We start from the raw sequence: 21,536 nt of genomic DNA, 5'->3' as shown, positions 1-21,536 counted from the left end.
TGCTTGCCCCCCTCTGCCCGTGAGGGTGTGGGGCTGGGACCGGGAGTGCCCCACGGAGCAGCACAGGGGGCTCGGGCTTCCCCCCATGGCCCAGGCTCTGGTGTGCACCGTGCTGCCTCCATGGGTCTCCAAAACCTCACGCTGGGTGAGGGGGCCAGGGTGATTTGGTGGGGGGGGCTGCTCGGTGAGCCCCCCCCCCGAGCTGGACCATGCACCATCTGCATCCACCACCTTCTGCTCCCAGCACCACGGCACCCCCAGCACCCCACGGCATCCCATGGCGGCTCGTCACCCTGCTGTCAATCATGCCCTGCTGTCAATCATGCCCTGCTGTCAATCACACCCTGGCTGTCAGTCACGCTCTGCCTGTCAGTCACACCCTGACTCCCCTCGCCAGCCCCCGTGGGAAGAGGACTAAGGGATGTGGGAACCCCTCGGAGCACAAGGTGTGCCCTGGGAAAGAGGGAAACTGAGGCAGTCTGGGACACACGCCACCCTCCCCAGGTGTAAAACACCCCTGGAGGGTCTCCCTCTGGATCCCCAGGCGCTGGAGCATCTCCCCTGGGAGAGCCCGGCGCTGGAAGATGCCCGAGGTGCTGGAGTGCAGCTTGGCACCCAGCGGCTGCCTGGCAGAGGGACAACCACGCCTGGTGCGGCCACGGGTCCCAGCCCCGGCAACCCAGCTCCCATCTGCTTTTGGTTTCTTCCAACAGCACCAGAGCCCCCCGCTCCACCCACCCCCCCCCGGCCCCGGGGCTGCAAATTGGGTCCACGTTGCTGCAGATGGTGAGTCAATTAAAACCATCGTTTTTTTCTCCCCAGCAGGGAAATGCGGACCATGCGGTTCCCAAGCCAGAAACGGGCTCTTGGTCAAAACAGCATCCGGGTGGAGCAGCCCAGGGATGAGGGGGACATCTCCCCTTCTTCCCCCACGCTGGTCCTGCGGGGTTGGGTGGGGAGAGCCAGGGCCACAGGTGCTCCGTGCTGTGGGGCAGGAGGGGGTGCTGGCACTGCCTGGCATGGGGTGACACCCTGCCCCGGGGAAGGGGTGGCCCTGTGTCCGTGCACCCCCCCACCTCGGTTGCCCTCCTCCTGCCCTGGAGCATCCATCCATGCCCGCAGCAAACAGGCAGCTTGCTGGGGGTGGGGGGGGACCACAGTGTTACCTGCTGCACGCCGGCAGGATGACGGACCACAACCCTGCCCGTCCTCCATGCCACAGCCCCAAGGCTGAGGCCAGAACCAGGTGGCTGTCGGGCATTTGGGTGAAATCATTTACACGAGGAAGAGAAAACTATTCCAGGGCAATTCTGAGTATTTCAGAGACATTTAGTAGCTCAGAAGAGGATGGACGGGCACGGCAGGGAGGAGAAGGGGAAGCAGCCATGATAACTTCCCTGCAACGGAGCTGGGAAAGGTGATGGAGAGGAGCATAAGCACACGCGTGCACACACACGTCTGTGTGCACAAGCACACACACGTGTGCATGGACACGCAGGCACCACGGGTCTCCAGCAGCTCCGACCGGCAACACGGGGGTTTTCCTGCCCACAGGCAGCGTTTTGGCAACAGTGCAAGCGGGCAAGCAAGGCAGGGCTGGGGCTGGCCACGGCCAACGCTGAGCTCTGCCATGGGTCGGTAACTCCAGCGATTAAGGAATGCTCAGGAGAGAGGCTGTTCGCACTAACGACTTGGCCTGTTTCCTCGCCTCAATTAGCATGCAGGAGCTCGCGATGCTCGCAGGGCCTCCTGGAAAGCCAGGGCACAGCAGGCTCGGGAGTTTTAATATTAATAATGCTGAAAGCTAGCCAGAAAAATCCCAAACCTTAAAAACAGAATGACAACGATCTTTAATTCAGTGTGTTATAGGTGCTGGGAGGAGCCGCAGCCTGGAAGTGCCGTGGCCCTGGGAAGTCACCCTGCAGCCGACCCTGTGCCTGGGGGAAGCCCCAGGCTGCAGCCCTGCCCTGCTGCCCCCCAGGAAAGGGCACAGGGTCCCTTTGGGTGTCCCCCGGGCTCCCCAGCCTGGTGTCTCCCATGCGCTGGGGTTTGTAAACCTTCCTCTTCCCCTGTCATCCACAGAGGAGAGACCTTCTTGCTGCTCAGCAATAGAGAAACTGAGGCACAGCAGGACTGCAGTGCAGCTCTGCCCATCCAGGGACGCTTCTGCGTCTCCTCCTGCCATGCCCTGCTCCAAAATCCTCTCCCCAGCACCCTCCTTCCCTCTCCATCCCTGCCAGGGCCCACATCTGGCATTTCAGCCGTGGCCCAGTGGCAACCTGCATCAGGATCAGGCCACCAGGAGAGGCAGCTCCCCTGGCCCCAGGGCAGCGGGACAGGTGCCTGAGGGAGCTCCCCTCTGCTCGGAGGAGGGGGTCCTGCCTCATCACCGTGCACTTCTGGGGCTGGCCCCGTCCCACAGCTTCTGCCCCCCCGCCCTTGGAGGTGGGTCCCCGGGGCAGCAGGGACACCACGTCCCTCTGAAGGCAATGGGCCATGGTGCATTCAGTCACGAACAGCTGCGCTGCGCTGCCTAAATTGGAGGCACGGGTGCTGGCAGGGGCTGGTGTCTCCATGCCCTGCTCCAGGGGCTGGGGGGGCACGCCTGGCAGTGTGTGTGTGGGGGGGGGCTGCACACACCCCCTGCCCCCCAACTTCTCCCTGGGTGCCCAGAGGCAGCGTCTTCCCCGAGGAAGGGGGGCTTTGGCCCATCCACTGCGTGGGGTGGGAGACCAGGACCCCCACTAAAGCCTAGCTGCAGGAGGGGGCCCTGCTTTGGGCACCCCCCCGCCCCGAGTAGTTATCCCCACGAGCAGGCAGTGGGGGACTCTGCTCCTGGCTCTGCAGCCGTTCTGCCGGAGGTACGGGCTGGGCTGGCTCAGCTCCTGGCACCGGGGCAGGACTTTGCTGCAGCGGAGAGGGAGACAGCCTGGCAGGAGCCGGGATGAGGCTGTGCTGTGCCCACCGCAGGCGGGGGCCCCCCCAGCCTCGCCTGGGACATCGCCCCTTGTCAGGAGGATGCGCCGCAAAGGGGATCGATGGGCTGGGAAGAAGCTGAGCTGCACAAATGCACTTTATCGACCCATGGAGCCCACCTGCTGGGAAACAAACCCCCCATTTACAGCCCAGAGCAGCAAAGCACTTTGCTGCGTTGCCAGACAGGCCACAGGGGGAGGTGGGGGGAGGCTGGTGCGGGACACAGGGGGGCCCTGCCGCAGTGCACCAAGCCTCTCTCTCCCCACCATCAACCCCGGGGGGAAACTGAGGCAGAGCTGGCACTTCTTCCGCAGCCCCAAAGAGGGGATGCTGCATTCTGGGACCCAGCCCTGCGTCTGGCGCAGCGACAGGCTCCTACCTCCAGGCGCTCATAAGTCCGGGGGCGCTGCACACCCCTGCCTTGGACCCCCCGCTGCTGGGGCCGGACCCGCAGCGACGCTCGGGGAGCCTCGCAGGGAGGACGGGGGTGCGACAGCCGGGACACGTCTGCCACCTGGTGGCACGGCCCGGGCGGCACAGCCGGCCCCGGCCCGGCAACAAGGAGGGACCCCGTTCCCTGTACGGTCCCCCGCCCGCAGCAGCCCCGCAGGCAGGGGTGGAGGGTTCCCCAACCTCGGCTCACCCATCCATCAAAAAGAAGGCAGGGGCCATCCCACGCCCCAATCGGAGGTGGATTTGGCAGCCATCAAGGCAAGACTGACCCCAGCCCATGAAAGGCAACCATGAGGAGCTGGCCTCGACCCACAGAAGGGCCTTGCGCAAGAAGGGGTGGTGGAGCTGCTCTAGCTCCATCCTAAACCACTGCTATGCCCACCTGGAGAGCGCTGGCCTGGCTACTCCTCGGGGAGACTTGGCTTCCCTGGTGAGGATGAGCAAGGCCCACAGCCCCGGGCAGAGGTGAGGGCTGAGCCCTTCTCTGCTCATCTTGGTTCTCAGGAAGACGACACAAGGCTGACACCTGAGCTAAGCCCAGGCAGAGGAAAAACAGGACAGCTGCAAGAAGTCCTGGGAAGGAAGGTGGTTCACCATCACCCAGCCTCCAGCAGCTCCACGACACTGTGGCAGGGAAGGCCAGAGACAAGCCCAGGTGGAAGCACAGAAGCCCTGTGCCAGGCTCAGACCATGCCCGAGGTGCCACATGGGCGACCACCCCCGCCTTCAGGCCACCACCCACCAGTGGAGCCCTAGGGCCCCCAAACAGGACCTGCAGGCTGCAGAAGACATTTCTGCTGGTCCTCTCCCACTCCCCAAGCTATGGCAGGAAGGGACAGAAGGAGATCTGGTCCTCCACCAGCCAGCATCCATGCTGAAGTCGTAAGACAGACACTCGGAACAAGGCACAGCGTAGGGATGTAAGGAAGCAGGCGAGCAGAGAGCTGTGTGGAGCAGAGACTCCAGGATGAAGTCTCATCAAGGAAGAATCAGGACAGAAAGGACAAATAGCATTGGCAACTTACTCTTCATTCACCCACCGAGAAACAGAAATAGGATCATTTTTGGATGTATTTCTTTTGGAAATGAGCCAAACTGGCAACTAGAATCAAAGTCTTCAAAAAGTCTATACAAAGATGTATCATACAAAATGTACAGGAAAGTTCTCCAAAAAAAAAAAAAAAAACCCAAAAAACCAAAACCAGACAGAGACAATAACACAAAAGGAGAGCAAAGACAGTGTGAAACCACGGCTAACAGGTCCTGTCCCTGCTCTGTAGGGCAGAAGCGGCATCTGGACAACACGCTCCAAACACAGAATACATTACACTATATACAAGACCGTATAAAGATCACCATCCCCTTTGGTCTAACCAGGAGCTCTCCAGCATGAAGTTGGGGCAGTTCAAACAATCTGCTCATGGAAGTGTTACATGCCGAGAGGGAAAAAAAATGTCCAAGGGAATGAAATGGTCAACTCTAAACCATAACCAGAATACAGCCAGGCCACCAAGGCTACAGAGTTTAACAGTCAGTTCTGGCTAACAGGTGCCTTGCAAGCCAGAGCGTGTTACTCCATCTCCGTGAAGCGAGCGAACATGGCTTTCCGCACCGCGTCTTTGTACGAGTCTGCAGTGGAGACACCGTAGGAGCTGCCCTTGGCTCCCAAGCCAGCTCCTCTCATTCGTACTTGGGCCTGCAAGGGAAGAAAGACGTGCTTCAGCTCTTCAGCGAGACACCACAGAAACATTCAGTCCAGACAGCTTCTCAAGCTCCCCTGGGGATCCCACGCTGCCGCAATTAGGGACACCAGGAGATGAAACTGCACACCACAACCCATGCTTGCTGACCTCACACTGCTCCGACCCCAGCCCACCAGTAGCCGAAATGAAACCGCACAGAACCCAGCTCCGAACAGCGTAACCCAGAGCACAGACAAACCCAGGGAAGGCAACAGGAGCAGACTCCTAAAGGAAGCACAGCCCTGCCTGTCCCAGTCCCAGCATCCGACAAGACAGAGAGGAGCGGGAGCTAACATCAACAGAGGCAGCTTTGCTGTTGACAACACAGTTTCTTGCACAAGGCATCTTCAGCAACACCAAACCTCACGAAGTGAGGTAGAAGTCCATCTCTACTTACCTCAATGGGTGCTGTGATGCCCTGACATTTTCTTCCCAAGCCTGAACCTTCCCTCCAGCCCATGGCCTGCAGCATCTTGTTGCCTATATTACTGTTGTCAAGGCCATCTTTGGTGGGCTGCTCGTAATTACTGCGGGAAGAAGAGATGAGTTAACCAAACTGCTCACTAACTACTGAATCAAGTATCCTCATCGCTGAGGAGCTTTTGGATACATACACTGTGCCAGCATCATAGACCTTCTTGCGCTTCGGCTCAGGGGGCTCCGGGATGCCGTACTTCTCCCGCCTCTCAGCTGCTCTGTCTCTGTATTTCATCTGCATGAGGTAACCAGATTTAGTACTGATTTAAAGACACCTTTGTTCATCTCTGAGCTACGGAAATAAGCTGAATGCCCACTATTATATAAAACTGTCCACTGCAGCCTGCTAAAACACATCGTGACTTACACCACACAAAGGAGAATGTCAAATGCAAGTCCCTGGAGCACATCAGAACTCTCACTAGAGTAGGAAGAGCCCGGCCCCAACACCTGCTGGATTAGCTGTTCATTGCGACTCAAAGGATTCTGGTCCCAGAGCTGGATGTGGAAGGACCCTTCCCTGCCAAGCAGTAGCTGTGGGATCTGGGACACTTCTCTCCATGTAACAGGACAGCTCTGAACCTTGACCCAAGAAGGGGTTGGCTTACAAGGATTATCTCTAGTGACGTGTGTCAGGATAAGGAGAGCTCAACATAACACCTGTGCAGGTTTTCCATTAGCTACTCATCTGCTCAACACTGACCTCTCTCTCACGCAGCTCCAAGGCTTCAAGTTCCTGCTCTGAAAGCTTTGATCTCCTATAGATATCCATGTTTTGCTGAAACAAGAAGAGATTCACATTAACAACATGGAATGCACACCAGCTCTCTTTATGTAAATAGCTGACTTCTGGGAGAGCAACAATCCACCTGTAACTACTAATGCTTTAAGAGGAACGGTTTTCTGAACAGCAACATGCATCATGGCTTTGGTTTACACACTGAATTATGGCAACCAAGTACCTTCCCAAAAGCACAGTGCAAGTACCTTGTGCAAGTCAGACAGCTGCTGGTGCCGAATCAGAGCATCTTTGTTTGGGAACTGCCTTCTGCACAGCAGACAAGCCATCTTCTTCCAGTCAGTCAGCTTCTCTTCCTCATTCTCCATTCTTTCCAGTAAGTCCTCATCGTTATCACTATCACCACTGTAGGCAGCCACGAGGCCACGCTGGCAAGGAAGGACAGCGTTAAGGGGACTGCGACAGTGTCACCACAGTTCATCAAGAGCCCAGAAAAAGAACACAGAGGCTGTAGATTTGTTTGTTGCACAGGAGAGGCATTGCACTCTCATTACTAAGGATGAAATCCAACTCAGAACCACCACATACTATAATGGCTGCAAGACTTAGCTCCCGCTAGCCAAACAATAATTTGACTACAGTGTGTTTAGAAACCTCAAAACCTCAACTGAGCTCTTGTGGCTGGAAGAAATCTCAGTGTATCTCAGTCACCCAGCCCCACTGCACTTGCACTGGATCAGCGGAACCACCACAAGCTTTTACAGATGATGCCATGGAAATCCAGGTTGGAAAGCAAGTATCTCCCAGACCTCCTCTGAAGTGCTTTACCAGTAACCTTTGGGAATACCTGTCAGGTATCTCATACTCACCTTCAGCGGATTGTCGTCATCCCCATTTTTCAACACCTCTGGCAGGATCTGCTGTCTCTCAGACAGAGCTCCCTGGATGAGACAAGAACGCCATGAGCACCAAGCTCTCTGCCATACCACTCCCTGCTGCACACCATCCCACACAGAGCTCTCTGCCATACCACTCTCCGCTGCACACCACACACCATCCCCCGCACCTTCACCTTTTTCTCAAAGAGGGCAAAGCCTGCATCTGCAGCCGCCGACTCCTTCCGCTCTTCCTCCCTGGTACTCAGAGGCTGGAAGCTGTTCTTGAAGTTCTCTTTCTGCTTGTTCAAACTCTTTGCCCAGCGCTCCATGTCTTTAGCAATCTGAAATGCAGAGTGGTTTGCTCAGACAGCTCCCCTCACAGCTATCAATCTCACATGACACAGATTCAATCTTGCATACAGTCTCCAGAACAAATCAACCCACTACCTTTTATTTTTAAATCACAGGACACTGGACGTAGTGCAGCTGTTTCCCTGTATACAGTGTTCAAAGATACCGCAGCTTGCTTGTTTTACTGTATGAACCTTTCTTATCAATCTAATCCTTTAAGTGACAGCTCAGTTATACTCCCACTGCTCTTGGCAGGATTCCATATGCGTTCCTCCTATGCAGAGCTTATTTCTGCACTGAAGCCTTGCCAACTCCACCTCTCCTCAGCCATCTACAACGTCTGCAAATTGCAGGCATGCACCCCTACAGAATAACCTAGGATTTCCTTTTGTCATGAAAAAGGAGAACTATTATCCCGTTCCACAGAAGACTTTAGCCCAGTTACGACCCCATTCTGTCTTTTACCTGTTGAGCTGTTTTACTTTTAGGCTTCTCTTTCTTCTCCTTCACTTCTTTGGTTGTGGTTGTGGTAGCTGTTTGTTGGTACGTGATACCTTCTGCAGCAGGCATGTAGGTCTCCTTTTCGCCATCCCAGTAAAGGTACTGCTGGGTTAAGGCATTGTAGTAATACTGCCAGAGGAGAAGACAGACAGACGGTTAAACGCCTCATACAAACTAAGCATCAAAGGGAGAACACAAGCAAGCTGTCTGCTCCAGACTAACGCATCAAATGGGAAGGCGGTTTGTAGAATCCAAACAAGTTTTGCAGACTCCACAAAGGAGTCAAAAGGCATGAAGTGGCTGAAGCCCCTGTCCCCAAACACGGGCGTTCTGTTCAACAGCCCTATGGAGAACCTTTTGCCTCTCCCAGGAGATGACCCACCAGAGCCGGGTGCACTTTGGTGGGCACTCTGAAATGGAATAGCTCAATTACACTGTCTGTAACAAGTCCTAGTTCTACATGGGCCAAACTGGGAGGAAAATTAAGGAGAGAAGAGACAAATGAAGGGCTATACCAGCAGGAAGTCAAATCTCGGCCCTACACACACTGCCGAGAGTTATCTGCTACATTCAGTATTTTGTGCACCTCAAAGTTAATTTCACTCTCACGATGAAGACAGGGAACTAATGGACCTTAATAGTTAAGACAGGTGTGAAGAACTTGTGTTTACCTGGGAATTAGGATCATAGTAGAGCCCTGTTACAGGATCATAATAATATCCTGAAGATTCATCATACTGGTAGGTGGAAGTGTCAGGGACAGCTGTAAAAAAAAATTAAGAGTGTGGGACATGGTCGTTCCAGTCAAATCAGACAGGTGTCTTTCCATATTTCAGGTAAAATTCTGAGATTATTAGCAGCCACGATGGCAGACATGTATGTAAAGGACTCTTTATCACCCCTGCAGAATACACTCTCCAGGGACAGCTTCACCACTGACATACGGTGATAGAGCACTCAGCCAAAACCAAGTCTCTCTGTTGCTATACAGTGACAGATACCTGTCCCCAAGTGCAACTCTGACTGCTTACCGTACTTGGTTCCAGGGACTACGCCAGTCGGGGGAGCCGTTTGTGCCTGACTGCTAGTGGTAGGTGGTGCTGATTGTGTCTGAAAAAAACCCAAACCCACGAACCTCAATTAGAAAATCTGTCACCAAGGCGCAAGAAAACAAGGAGAGTGAGCCAAGGCACGAGCAGCCCACACCACACACACAACAACTAGCTACTCTTCACTAGTACACCTAGCACTCCCCTTCAACGAAGAACAAAACTATCACAGAAAAGAAATGGCAGATGACTTATGACCACAAGCACTATGACTAACCCGTGAACACGCAGCAGCTTTGCTGTACCACCCACTTCAAAGAGCAAAGGCCACAGCTAAGACAGATATCCCACATAACCCTGGCATTGAAAGCGAGGAGCAATTAGCACTGTAATTACCGGAGAGTCAGGTGAGTTCGTCTGTTGATTATATAACTGAGGACTCTGGGACACGACTGCAGCTGTGGTGGTAGTGACTGGAGCTCCTGCCAACAGAAAACACAATGGATAAGCCAACTAATTTGTAGAACAGTACTTCATCCTAGGGCTAAAATTACTTTGTTTAGTTTCATCTACGAATTCCAGCTCCAGCAGCCAAACAAGGCAATAGATGTTCAAAAGGAGACAGTTACACAGTGGGTATTTTCTACCCAGACAAGGAATAGTTTCCTTTTCAGGAGGAAATATTCTGCTCCCAGAGTCAGTGACTCCTGGCCTCTGACAGCTGCTAGCACTGAAGATTTGTCTAGAGCTGCTTACACAGTTCTCACAGCCTCAAGTTCAAGGCTGTTGTCAATAGTCTGAAACAAAGCCTGCTCTCATCTCATAGACCAGAGGTCCGACTTGAACAAATTTGTTACGGTTCTCTAGTAACACGTACTGAGACATCCTGAGAGCAAAATGAGTCAAGTCTCCCTTTACACAGCAAAATAACATGAAGGCTAAGGGAAAACACCACTACTGCAAAATTATCATTACAAACAAAGACATCTCCCACATGCCGGAATTACTACCTGATATGGTAGCTGCGTCTGTGTCCAACACTCCTCCTTGATTTTGGTAGTACTGCTGATAATCCTGTGAATACTGCAAAGGGAAACAACGCAAGATAAGCAGATTCCAAATTACAACAATCTACAGGTTAGAGCACAACCGCCACTACTAACCTGAGCATACTGAGTGTAGCCATCCTGTCCTGACTGGAGGTAGCTGTAGTCAAGGGTGCTGCCTTCCCCAGTTTGTGGCTGAAATTTGAGCAGGTAATTTTTGTCAGGGACAGAAAAGTTACTGCATTTAAGAACTTCAACACTGGTTAGGCTCCAGCCTAACTGTCAGAGCAGATCTGACACAGCAGCTTTGGTCAGTTCAACCAAGCAAGAGGCCAGCAGTGAAATTACATGCTCTACTTTTTCATTTTCAGGAAAGCAAGACTAGGAGTAACAGCCTCCAAATCATACCTGAGTGGACGACCACTGAGCTGCAGCAATGGCTGTACTTGCCACAGAGAAGGCGCTGACTCTGTTACCATCTGGGAGAAGCAAGTCTCTGTAACCACAAAAATCACATGTCTGAGTAAACGCTGCTTTTTTTCCTTAAGTGTCTCCCTGTGCAAGGAGGTAGAATCTGCCCTTACGCATGCATTCCTTGGCACTTATAAAACACTATAATTGTAATGAATGAGCCAAAGCACTGCTTGGCAAGTAAAGAAACTTAAGGTTCATTGTTGTACAGTCAATACCAAGTCACTAGGTCTCCAAGGAAACAAGCGTGCTGTGTACACAAGCAATTACGATGTTATCTTCAGAGGACTGGAAATAGGGGTGGTAGGAAACACCGCTTTCACTCTCCTCACACACAGTGATGAGCAGGATGCACGCAACACCAGACACTTACAGGAAGCAAAACTTTGGAGTGACAGTAATCTTAAAAGCCTGGGTAACAACAACAAATCTCTAATATAAACAGAGGGGGAGAGGGACAGAAAAAAACCACCAAACCAACTGCTATCGCAACTCACTTTCTGGCACTCTTTGCAAAGTCAACACCAATTGTTTTGCCATCAATTTTTAATGGTGGCTGAAGACTTTGTAAAATCTGCAGCAGTTGAGAAGCATCCTACAAAAAGAAATACTGATTATTATGAAGGGCACATTACTGAGGATTCAGAAGTTCCCGAAGCTCCACCTTTCCATATACAGCCACTGAAAGCAGCTAAAGCTGTAAGAACACCTCCACCTCTTCATCCTGTACACATGTGGAAAAGCATAATGGGACCCATCACAGCCCATGTGCAAACAATACAGGGCTTCCCTGGGCCACCGAATATTAAACTTGTTCTAAAATCTTAGCTTTATAAAGCAAATGTTTGCCCCAAATTACTCCGAAAGGGAAGCCAGCAGAGACTGAGATCAGGCACCCTTTTTCATCCAACAACAAACTGTTCCACCCTGTCTAAAGCAGGTCCAAACAGATCACACTGCGGATCAAGTTTGGCATACACAATCATAAAATCGCTTAAGTCGGAAAAGACCCTTAAGGTCGTGGAGCCCAACCTAATACTGCCAGTTCCACTACTAAACCACGTCCCGAAGTGCCACATCTGCACGTCTTGTTAAATACCTCTAGGAATAGAGATTCCACACCCTTCAGGGATGCCATGCCAGTTATCTGACCTCCCTCACAGTTAAGAGGTTATCCTCACTGCAGTTTCCCATGTTTCAATTTATGGCTGTTGCCTGCTGTCCTATCCCTGTGTAGCCTCAAGAAGAATGTGTCTCTGCTGTTACCCTCCCACTGAATGCTGCGGAGACCAGCCAGATTCCCCTCGTCCCCCTTCTCAAGGTGGAAGCAGCCAAATTCTGTGCACCTTTGCCCACATTTAATGTCCAAGACCTTAATTTTCGTGAACGAAGTATGATCCCAGACCATAATTTTTGTGATACAAACATGAAGGTAGCCTTCCATCCAGAAAATTGCTCTGCTACGAACATAGCTTTCCGATGTGCTTACAACATCCCACCACCTTCTTTCCAAACTACAGCTAACAATGACAGGCTTTGACACACTGAGTGTCCATTAACCCTCAGTGAACTGGGCAGGTTCCTTCATACAGCTCAAAGGCTCGAAATGCTTCAGCTACAGAAGCACATTAATAAGCCGTTTCTCTCCCAACAAATCAGTAAGGCCCTCACCATGGCAGAAGACAGCTGCACAAACGCAAAGCCTCTATTTTGCTGAGTCTGCTTGTCTTTGATAAGACGAATATTATTGACTGCCAGAGAAGCATACGGAGACAAGGCAGTCATGATGGATTCCACTACTGTGTGAGGAGCAATGTTTCGGAGAATGATGGCTGAGGAAAAAAGAAAGGATGACATTAGCTGCGCACATAACAGCTTTCCCAAGTACTTCAAGTTCTTCAGTGGGCAGTCTTGAGGTACAGGAAGGATTTTAGTACCCATGTTTAGATTTCACATTACACAAGAAGTCAAAGATAACTTACTATCACAGTAATAATCCACAGACTGAACGGCTTCTGCTGCTCCAGGTGGCACTTCCTGTTCTGAATCTTCAGAAGAGGAGGAAAATATTTTAGTCACAATATGGCTCATTCCCTCAAACTCAGCATTTCACACGCCAGCCTAAGACCCGCAGTGAACTTTGTTTCCTACCTAGCACAGAAAGTTTCCCACAAAATCAAACACAGCCAAAGAGATCAATGTAACATACCGAATTTGTCCGCTCCACAGCGGAAGCATTTTAGCCTCCTTCTGAAGTTGTAAAGGCAGCACTACGAGGAAAGAGAGAAGCCTAGTAAGAACTCGGGTAATTTGCAACAATGCTGCTGTTTGCTGTACAATAACGAAACCAGACATTTACACAAAGTAACATAATGAAACTAAACCCATCACAATAACCGAGAAGAGAAAAAGCCACCCTTGTCTGTATCATAGCTGCTCTTCAGAACATCCCAGCTACCTTTTCTGTAGTCCTCCTAAATTATTTAGTTATTGCAACTGTATGATCTTCAATTTACAATCCCAGGCATAGTAACTACTTTAAAAAGCACAATGGGAAAGTGAATCACAGGCTGGAAAACAAATTATGGGCAAAAAGCGTAGCTGAAGCCTGACAAAACAGCCTGGTTTTTACCTCACTGAATCATCTCCACTTGAGGGGCAGTCAAACAAGGAGGACACAGCAGTACATAGTAGATTAGCAGCTATTCAACACTAGATTAGCCGCCACCTAATGACTTCATGCTCTAGTACAGCTCACTGCCCAATCTCCTTGTCTTCTAAGGCAACACCTCTGTCACTCCATCTACTTTGCCACCAGCGCTACAAACCTTTTCATTCCTGTGTCTTAGTATTCCCACGATGTCATACGAACCAGCAGTACAAGCAGGTCTGAATCACGTATCGCTTTGTGCAAGTCACTGAGCTAGCGAAGAGCACTGAAGCTTAGACAAATTCCCTCTGATAAAAACACGGACTTTACCTTGTTGCAAAGCCAGTCCTCAAATTTAGGCCTGGGGTTGCTGTAGTGCATCGCAATCTGCTTCCCCTGAATCACCAGCTTTTTCTGCAAAAAAAGTAGTTTCAATTATTCCTGTATCGAGGCACACATGTGCATTTTCCCATGGCAGAGCACCCTTCGGAGGAATCAGTGCTCCTGAATTAAATGGACAACATATGGGGAGGATGTGGAGGACAACCACCGCCACCTACACCCTGCCCATCCAATCCTGCAGAGAGGAGGACGAGGGCAGTAAGAGAATGGGATGTGGAGCAAAGATAAACGGAATCAGGGAGTGTTGAAAAAGCTGCCAAACACTAAACGCTGACATGGAACCAGGAAGTGTCTCGAAGGAGACAAAGTCCTAACCTGCTGCATTCAGGATTAACACATTTTTAGGAGTCTCTTTGCCCCCACATTTCTATTCGCTTCTGGTATAGCACTGAGCGACTTTTTAAACACGTCCTTAGGTGACTGCTTCACTTCTTCCCCTACTCCAAATACCCCAGACCTTTTAACAACCACATTTGGATTACTTTTCCAAGCACTTTCTTCAGAAGCGTCCCTTTGAAAATACAGTAAATCCTCCCAAAGGGACCCTGCTTAGACTTCTCGGAGGCTGGATTACAAGTGCCATCAACTGAAATGTAACTCAGAGTGGTTTCCTTGGACTAATGCATCAGTTCAATTGGAAGCCTGCACGAGAGGTTTGCGTTCTTCATTCAGGCAGGAGCTCTCCAAAATGAGGAACCAGACTGCAAGTGAAGCTTCTCCAGAGGTAGGAAAAGTTCATAATGCTTTCAGCACATCCTCTCTCTAGGACTTTAGTGGAGTTATGAATTTACATCTATTTAAGAAGCCTTGATTCTCAGCCTCACACTTTGCCAAGTGTGGGTATGCAGAATGCCCTTTCAAAATATGGCCATCAACATACTTTAGTCAAACAGGCGCAAGTACGTCTGAGGAAGTGTGAATTACAGGCCAAACCCCAGACATTTTAACGGAAGAACTAACTTTATAGCAGGTTGGCTTACTGCATAGGTACCACAGAAGTGCCAGGACCAGTGGCTTTTCTGATAACAGGGTCTGACATAGATCTAGCACGTAGCATGAATAAGGCTTTCACATTCTGCACAACTAAATAGGGCAAAGCCATTTCTCCTACCGGCAGGAGGGAGGGTTGGAGGGCCCAGCACTCAGTGGATATGCACACATAGAAACAAAGCTGCTGGTATAGTTGCAATACATCATTCTTTCATCTAACAGTCAGCAACCGGGCTGCTGGGGAGATTCTACGTTTTCCCTACTACTAGGGTGGCTGGTTACTGGAGTGAATTTGAATATGTTGCAATAAATTATGCATCAGTACAGCTTTGTATATATTAAAATTATCTTATTTCTGAAAATAAGCATCAATTTCTTGATATAAATCTGTCTGCAGCATCCACCAACCCTAATGAGCAGCATGTACGGAAAACAGAATTTGAACGCTGCTCTCTGGCTGGGGAAATCACCCATGTATGGGACACGTGAAACCCTACTCCAGCATAAGGCACACGACAACTTCCATCTGCTGGAACTAACTCCCTGTGAATCCCATTACAGTGCCATTTCTTTATGTATAGCATCAACAGAGCAGAACAGCATTCCCCATGCTGCCCAGGGATCTTCACATCAAAGACTCAGTTGTAAAATACAAAATGGGCTGACATACTTTGCTCACTTTGAGAGTATTTTTACAAAGTTCTGTTCTTAAAACAGATTATGAATATTCAAAAAGGAGCAAAGGCAAGTGAAACTTAACTGCAAGAGCAAAATCTCACTGGCAAAGAAACTGGAGGACTCTTACCACATTTTGGCTCCTTATCAAGTCGTCACATTCCCAAAAAGCCAAAATACACAGCGTAATGTACGCAAGAACTCATTCTCTACCAAATTTAGTTGGAATAAACATTCTTCTCCTCTAAAAGAGGCCGTTCTCCCCCTTTAACTGGGTGAACACACTATTGCCATGAACCAGTACTTCTCTTTCAGGGTTAATACCAATGTAACACAGAGATCTGGTGCCTTCTCTGGCAACAGAGAAGGAAACGTCATGGGGAAATAAGTTAGGATTTTTTAAGGACTATTTGCTAAACCTTCAGGAGCCAATTAAATCAAAACCAAGTAATTTAAAACAATGGCACATTTCATCAGGGAGTGCTCAAAATAACCAATTTTCTCTCCTAATTTTACCTGATATTTTGTCCTCCTCTTACAAATTTTAATATATACAAAGCTTTTATTCTTTTAAATCACTGTATGGAACAAACCACTCCTTCCACCTTTTTTTTTTTTTTTAAACTGTACAGACTTGTTCCATTTTCAGGAATATCTAGACTTGGTGAGTGAAGCAACCTGATTGGCTTCCATCCAGCTGGTAGCATCTTGAAAGTGATAAAACTCCACGAAGGCGAAACCACGGCTTACACCTAGAGACAGCATTCAGATATAGACGGGATACTTGTGTTAGTCAGTTCCTTTAAAACAGGTGAATCTCTCTCCAACTGCTTCATTACTTCATAACAAAGCAGCTTTACAAATGCGACGTCAACTGCTGGGATCTGCTCGGTATTTTGCCATGGCAAGGAACCAAGCTCCCTTAACTGGCTACATTTCACTCGATTTGAATCCATGTTTAAAGGTAACCATGCAACAGACTACATACTATTAAATGGGTTTATACTATCATTACTTACCAATACCTGTTAACAAAAACCCCTGTGGACAGACTCCTTTTAACATGTTGAACAGCTATCTAAAAGTCTTCGAAAAAGCCACATTCCTTAGCCATGGCAAACCTTCTATTTATTTATTTTTTATTGCACGTGCTTGCAGTTTGGGGACAATTCTGGATACTCTTTTGGGCTGGGGAAGAGGAAGGTGATGTCAAAAACTGGATTAAGAGCTCTCACCTGTCTTTCTTTTCATCAGCCTCACGTCTGCAGGCTGAGGACCTTCGAAGGACTCAATAAGCTCACGAATCTGCATGAGATTTTAATCAGACAGTTAAATTTTCACATTTTGGCAGACAGCTGCAACACTCACAGGAGCAACCCACCTTACAGTACATGCAAGAGGCACATAAAACCACCACATTCTCAACACTATCTCAGAGAAAAAGAAAACTTATAGGGAGAACCTAACAGGAGTGATGAGCATCCAAGAACCCACACAGCCCTTTGCTACACTAAAAACAACTCTCGTCTTCAATTAGACCACAGAATCCTCCAGAATCTGAATCACTGTGTGTTGTGTTCCAAGGTTATTTGTGCAAGATTTGGCAAATACTGTGCTTGCAGTGAAGTTAGCTATACTGCAAGGCTCCGTGATGTATGTATTCTTAAGCCTCATGCTACAGTTCTCATCCTGTAACAGTTCCCCTTCTGTTTTTCAGGGGATAGAGCAGATCTGTGAAGAATGTATTGTCAAAGAACCAGATGAAGAGATGTCAGTTCTTCAGCCATAACAAAGCTGCTTAAGTTTCTGCATAAGCTACAGAAATTACTGCTGCAGAGACGCATACAGGAAAAAGAAACATTACCAAATTTTTTAATGTGAGAACAGAAGACAAAAAGAGGGTTTTTAGCAGCTCTTACAGAACTCAAACTACATTGCATGCAACATGGCTGCTCAGAAGACTCAAAACTCATCTAAAGCTGAAGCTGCCCCTTTACATGCTGACTGGAACTGACATGAAGTGCAAGTAGCTTTTTGGTTTTTTCATTAAAAACGTGGAGAAAGCTGAAAAATATGTACACAATCAGAAGCGTTGAAGTAGTATTAACTTAAGAGAACAACTAGTAGTTCCAAGATGCATCATCAAGTGAGTCCAGAATTAAACTTTTCCATAAATTATGCTGCAGTTACCTGCACAACTGCAGAGCTACAACATTAACATCCCAGAAACATAAACTGTTCTGAAATGGTCTGTGTAGTGTCTGACTGGGTTGTCTCATTTGGATGAAGGAGCCTACACTTTATCAAGCACTTATGAAAATGTAAGGCCAGCACACAATGACTCAAAAGAATGCTCAATATTAGGAGTGTGTAACCAAGAACAAAAAACAAAAACCAAAATCCATCACAGAAAGGGTGCAAAAGGATTCTCCACGTTAAGCAATCAACACACAAATACCACAAAGGCAGAGTCTGACTGAAAACAAACTGGAATAGCTTGGCTTTTACAGGGTTCCCCCTCGCCCCTCAATTAACAGTTGTAGGCTTGCATCTTGGTACATCAAAATAACCAAGCAAGGAAGAAAAAAAAGTTAAAAAATAGTAAGAAAAGAAAGCTCTGAGCTGATCACCTTCCATATCTTTGCATCAAAAAAAGTTAGATAGCCATGTACTAGGCTCATTTGTACTTGCTCCGTCAGCGCCACAGCAGCCATTTTATGACTTCCACAGCTGTACCCACACAAAGCAGCTTTGTGCAGGGCTGTACTCAGCTGAGGAGCTCGGTGACTGTGTGTAACCCTACCGGTCACAACTTCTGGCCCCAATAATAACGGGGAAAAATTCAAGTAAGTACTTCCTCTCTTCCTCTCCCCCAGAGGGAGGTGGGGTGGTGGGGAAAAAGGAAAAAATCTGCCTCTTGCCTCCTATAGGAAAAAGAGCAGGTAATTTAAAATCGACTCTTAGGGAAAGCATCCAAAGGTTCATGAAAAAGACTATTCACGGATTGTTTCCTTTGAAAGAGACTGGTTAACATTCAACTGACCTTTGTTACTTAACAGTAACAGTTTAAATCTTTTTAGGATTCAAAATGGCAGCGAAAACGTTGGAGAGGGGGCCACCATGATGCAGCTTTCAACAAAATGGCAGCAGCGACTAGTGACTACCACAGAGACTGGCCGACACAAAGCCGCAGACTTCCCAAGGTGCAAGAAAAGCAAAGCCCCCTTTCTGCCTACTTACATCGTTTTCTGTAACCGTGATGGGAAGGCCACGTAACATGATGGTTTTGCTTTCTTTCTCATCGTTAATGTCGTTCCTATAGTCATGTTCTCCATAGTCGCCATCGGAATGGTATCCATCTTCTGATTTGTCACTGTTCCTGCGCTCCCGCTCCCTCTGAGAAGCCAGCGCCCACAATTAACCGCCGCAATTTCTACCAACGTGCCCCCGCAATGCCATAAAAACAAAACGTTAACAAAAAACTCCCCCTCCCCATGCGAGCATCTTTCCCAGGATTGGTCCTGACGTCCTCTAACACAACACCAAGTTCAAACCGACCCCCCCCACCTTCGCCCCAACACCCCCCGGGATGCCACCCCCGGCCCAGGGGACCGGCCCCCCCCGGCCCCAGGAGAGCTCGTACCGGGACCCAGGGCCGGGGGGACCCCTCCAGCGCCCGCCCCGGCGCCCTCCCGCCCCACGGGGCTGCAGCGACCACAACTCCGGCCCGGCTAGCCCGCCCCACTCACCTCAGGGCTATCGTAATCGCGGCTATCGTAGTCTCTGTCATAGTCTCGGCTGTCGTAGTCTCGGCTGTCGCGGCTGTCGTAGTCGCGGCAATCCCGGCTGTCGTAGTCCCGGCAATCGTAGTCTCGGCTGTCCCGGCTGTCGTAGTCACGGCAATCACGGCTATCGTAGTCCCGGCAGTCCCGGCTGTCGCGACTGTCGTAGTCCCGGCAGTCCCGGCTGTCGCGACTGTCGTAGTCCCGGCTGTCGTAGTCCCGGCAGTCTCGGCTGTCGCGGCTGTCGTAGTCTCGGCTGTCGTAGTCCCGGCTATCGTAGTCGCGGTAGTCATCGTAGCGGTCACCGCGGCGCTCCTCGCTGGACCTCTTGTAGTCAGAGTCCCTGCGCCGGCTGCGGGACTCCCGCTCATCGCGGTCCTCCCTCTCCACGATGGAGCCGTAGCGGCCGCTCCGCTCCGTCCTGCTCACGCTGCAGGGCACACCGGGCCGAGCTCAGGGCGAGAAGAGCCCGCAACGACCCACCCCCACCACCATCGCCCACCCGGCGGGGCCGCCCGCCCCCTCCCCTCTCCCCATCCTTCCCTCCCCTCTCTCCCACCCACGCTCACCGCTTGTCCGAGCCCATGCCGCCGTCCACGATCCGCCAGCACACAGCGCAGCACTAACCGCCACCCACGGAGCGCCGAACAGACGCACGCAACCCCTCAGTCCCTCGCCACAAAATGGCGCCGAGGCGACTGCCCGTCTTCTACCCAGCAGGCACCGCGCCTCACCACTGGAAGTTTCCAGGGGCCGCGCAGGCGCCGCCGCCCGCCGCGGGGCACGCCGGGATTTGTAGTGCGGGGCGGCCGGGCGGCCCCTCCTGGCCGCGGCTCGGCCTCCTTCCCCCTGCCCGCCCGTGCGTCCCAGTGTGGTTTGGGCTGGAAAGGACTTTCAGAGGTCACCCAGTCCAACGACACCTCCCACTAGAGCAGGTTGCTCAAAGCCCCGTCCAACGCAGCCTTGAGCATCTCCAGGGATGGGGCAGCCACAGCTTCTCTGGGACACGAGCCAGTAACGTGCGCTTGCAGCCCAGAAGGCCAATCGCATCCTGGGCTGCATCAAAAGAAGCATGGCCAGCCGATCCAGAGAGGCGATTCTCCGCCTCTGCTCTGCTCTTGTGAGACCCCACCTGGAGTACTGCGTCCAGCTCTGGGGCCCTCAGAACAAGAAGGACATGGACCTGTTGGAGCGGGGCCAGAGGAGGCCACGAAGATGATCAGAGGGCTGGAGCACCTCTGCTGTGAGGGCAGGCTGAGAGAGTTGGGGTTGTTCAGCCTGGAGAAGAGAAGGCTCTGGGGAGACCTTATAGTGGCCTTCCAGTACCTGAAGGGGGCCTACAGGAAAGCTGGGGAGGGGCTGTTTGCAAGGTTTTAAACTAGAGCAGGGTAGGTTTAGATTAGCCATTAGGAAGAAGTTCTTTACAATGAGGGTGGTGAGACACTGGAACAGGTTCCCAAAGGGGTGGTGGAGGCCCCATCCCTGGAGACATTCAAGGCCAGGCTTGATGAGGCTCTGAACAATCTGATCTAGTTGAAGATGTCCCTGCTTCCTGCAGAGGGGTTGGACTAGATGGCCTTTAAAGGTCCCTTCCAACCTAACACATTCTATAAAAATAAATTCTATAAAAACCTGGTCCCTCTACACTCATCACAAAACATTTCTGCCTTATGTCCAATCTAAACCTGCCCTCTTTCTGATTAAAACCATTGCCCCTTTTACCAGGCCCTGCTAAAAAGTCTCCATCTTCCTTTACATGTTGAAAGGCCACAGCAAGGTCTCCCTGGAGATTTCTCTTCTCCAGGCTGAACAATCCCAACTCCTCCAGATTGGCAAGGTCCCTCTGGATGGCACCCCTTCCCTCAAGGGAATCAGCCACACCACTCAGCTTGGTGCCACCCACAAACTCGCTGAGGGGGGCACTCAATCCCACTCTTTGCATTGTGGAAGATTAAACAGGTCCCAGCACGGGCTCTTGAGGGACACCACTCCTTAATGGTTTCCAATTGGACATTGAGCCATTGGCTGTAGAAGTGGAGATGGTGGTGGGCCCACGGAAGGGCCCTTTTACCTACGGACACAGACATTGAGAAGCAAAGACGACGTAAAGAAAAGGGAGTCTGTGGGGAAGCACCTTTCCTTCCCCAGGCTGGATGTCAGCCAGCACCTCCCTCTCCCGCTCGTGGTCTCCCCTCCCCGTGTCCTCGCTACCCCACACCTATCCCTTCCCCGTCCCTTTGCCGAGGCAGCTGGTGGCACATGGGGCCTCTGGTCTCCTCCTGACACTCGTTGCTTCCTAATCATCTCGCCCACTCCAGCGTGGGCTCCTCCGTGGGCTGCATTCCCTTTGGGGG

At 50.7% G+C, this 21,536-nt stretch overlaps 1 protein-coding gene across 2 annotated transcripts; it reads right to left on the bottom strand.

The window, feature by feature from the left end:
- Positions 1-4,482: 4,482 nt before the first annotated feature.
- RBM5 (RNA binding motif protein 5) lies at positions 4,483-19,908 on the bottom strand. Of its 2 annotated transcripts, none has more exons than XM_063347591.1 (24): positions 19,752-19,908; positions 19,150-19,612; positions 18,641-18,796; positions 16,636-16,705; positions 16,079-16,152; positions 13,664-13,747; positions 12,893-12,953; positions 12,666-12,731; positions 12,355-12,515; positions 11,181-11,278; positions 10,621-10,708; positions 10,330-10,407; positions 10,177-10,249; positions 9,563-9,648; positions 9,149-9,227; positions 8,789-8,880; positions 8,082-8,246; positions 7,454-7,606; positions 7,257-7,328; positions 6,636-6,815; positions 6,352-6,426; positions 5,786-5,883; positions 5,569-5,698; positions 4,483-5,125 (listed from the first exon to the last, which is right to left on the bottom strand). In XM_063347591.1, the coding sequence occupies exons 1-24, from the start codon at positions 19,766-19,768 to the stop codon at positions 5,000-5,002; spliced, it is 2,745 nt and encodes a 914-aa protein (XP_063203661.1). In that variant the 5' UTR covers positions 19,769-19,908; the 3' UTR covers positions 4,483-4,999. The 2 variants fall into 2 exon arrangements, with proteins under 2 accessions (XP_063203661.1, XP_063203662.1); XM_063347592.1 differs by having other exon boundaries at positions 7,460-7,606.
- Between the last annotated feature and the right edge of the window lie 1,628 nt (positions 19,909-21,536).

This window comes from Chroicocephalus ridibundus, chromosome 10 (genome assembly GCF_963924245.1).
Source record: "Chroicocephalus ridibundus chromosome 10, bChrRid1.1, whole genome shotgun sequence".
Lineage (NCBI taxonomy): Eukaryota > Metazoa > Chordata > Aves > Charadriiformes > Laridae > Chroicocephalus > Chroicocephalus ridibundus.
This window is presented reverse-complemented; position numbering and strand designations above follow the sequence as displayed.

Bases quoted from the DNA above. Each gene is read 5' to 3' on its own strand.
- RBM5 (XM_063347591.1), bottom strand. The intron at 10,250-10,329 runs GTTAGTAGTGGC...TTCCCTTTGCAG, and splicing joins GCTACACTCAGTATGCTCAG to TATTCACAGGATTATCAGCA. The intron at 8,881-9,148 runs GTAAGCAGTCAG...TTTTTTTTACAG, and splicing joins AGTCCCTGGAACCAAGTACG to CTGTCCCTGACACTTCCACC.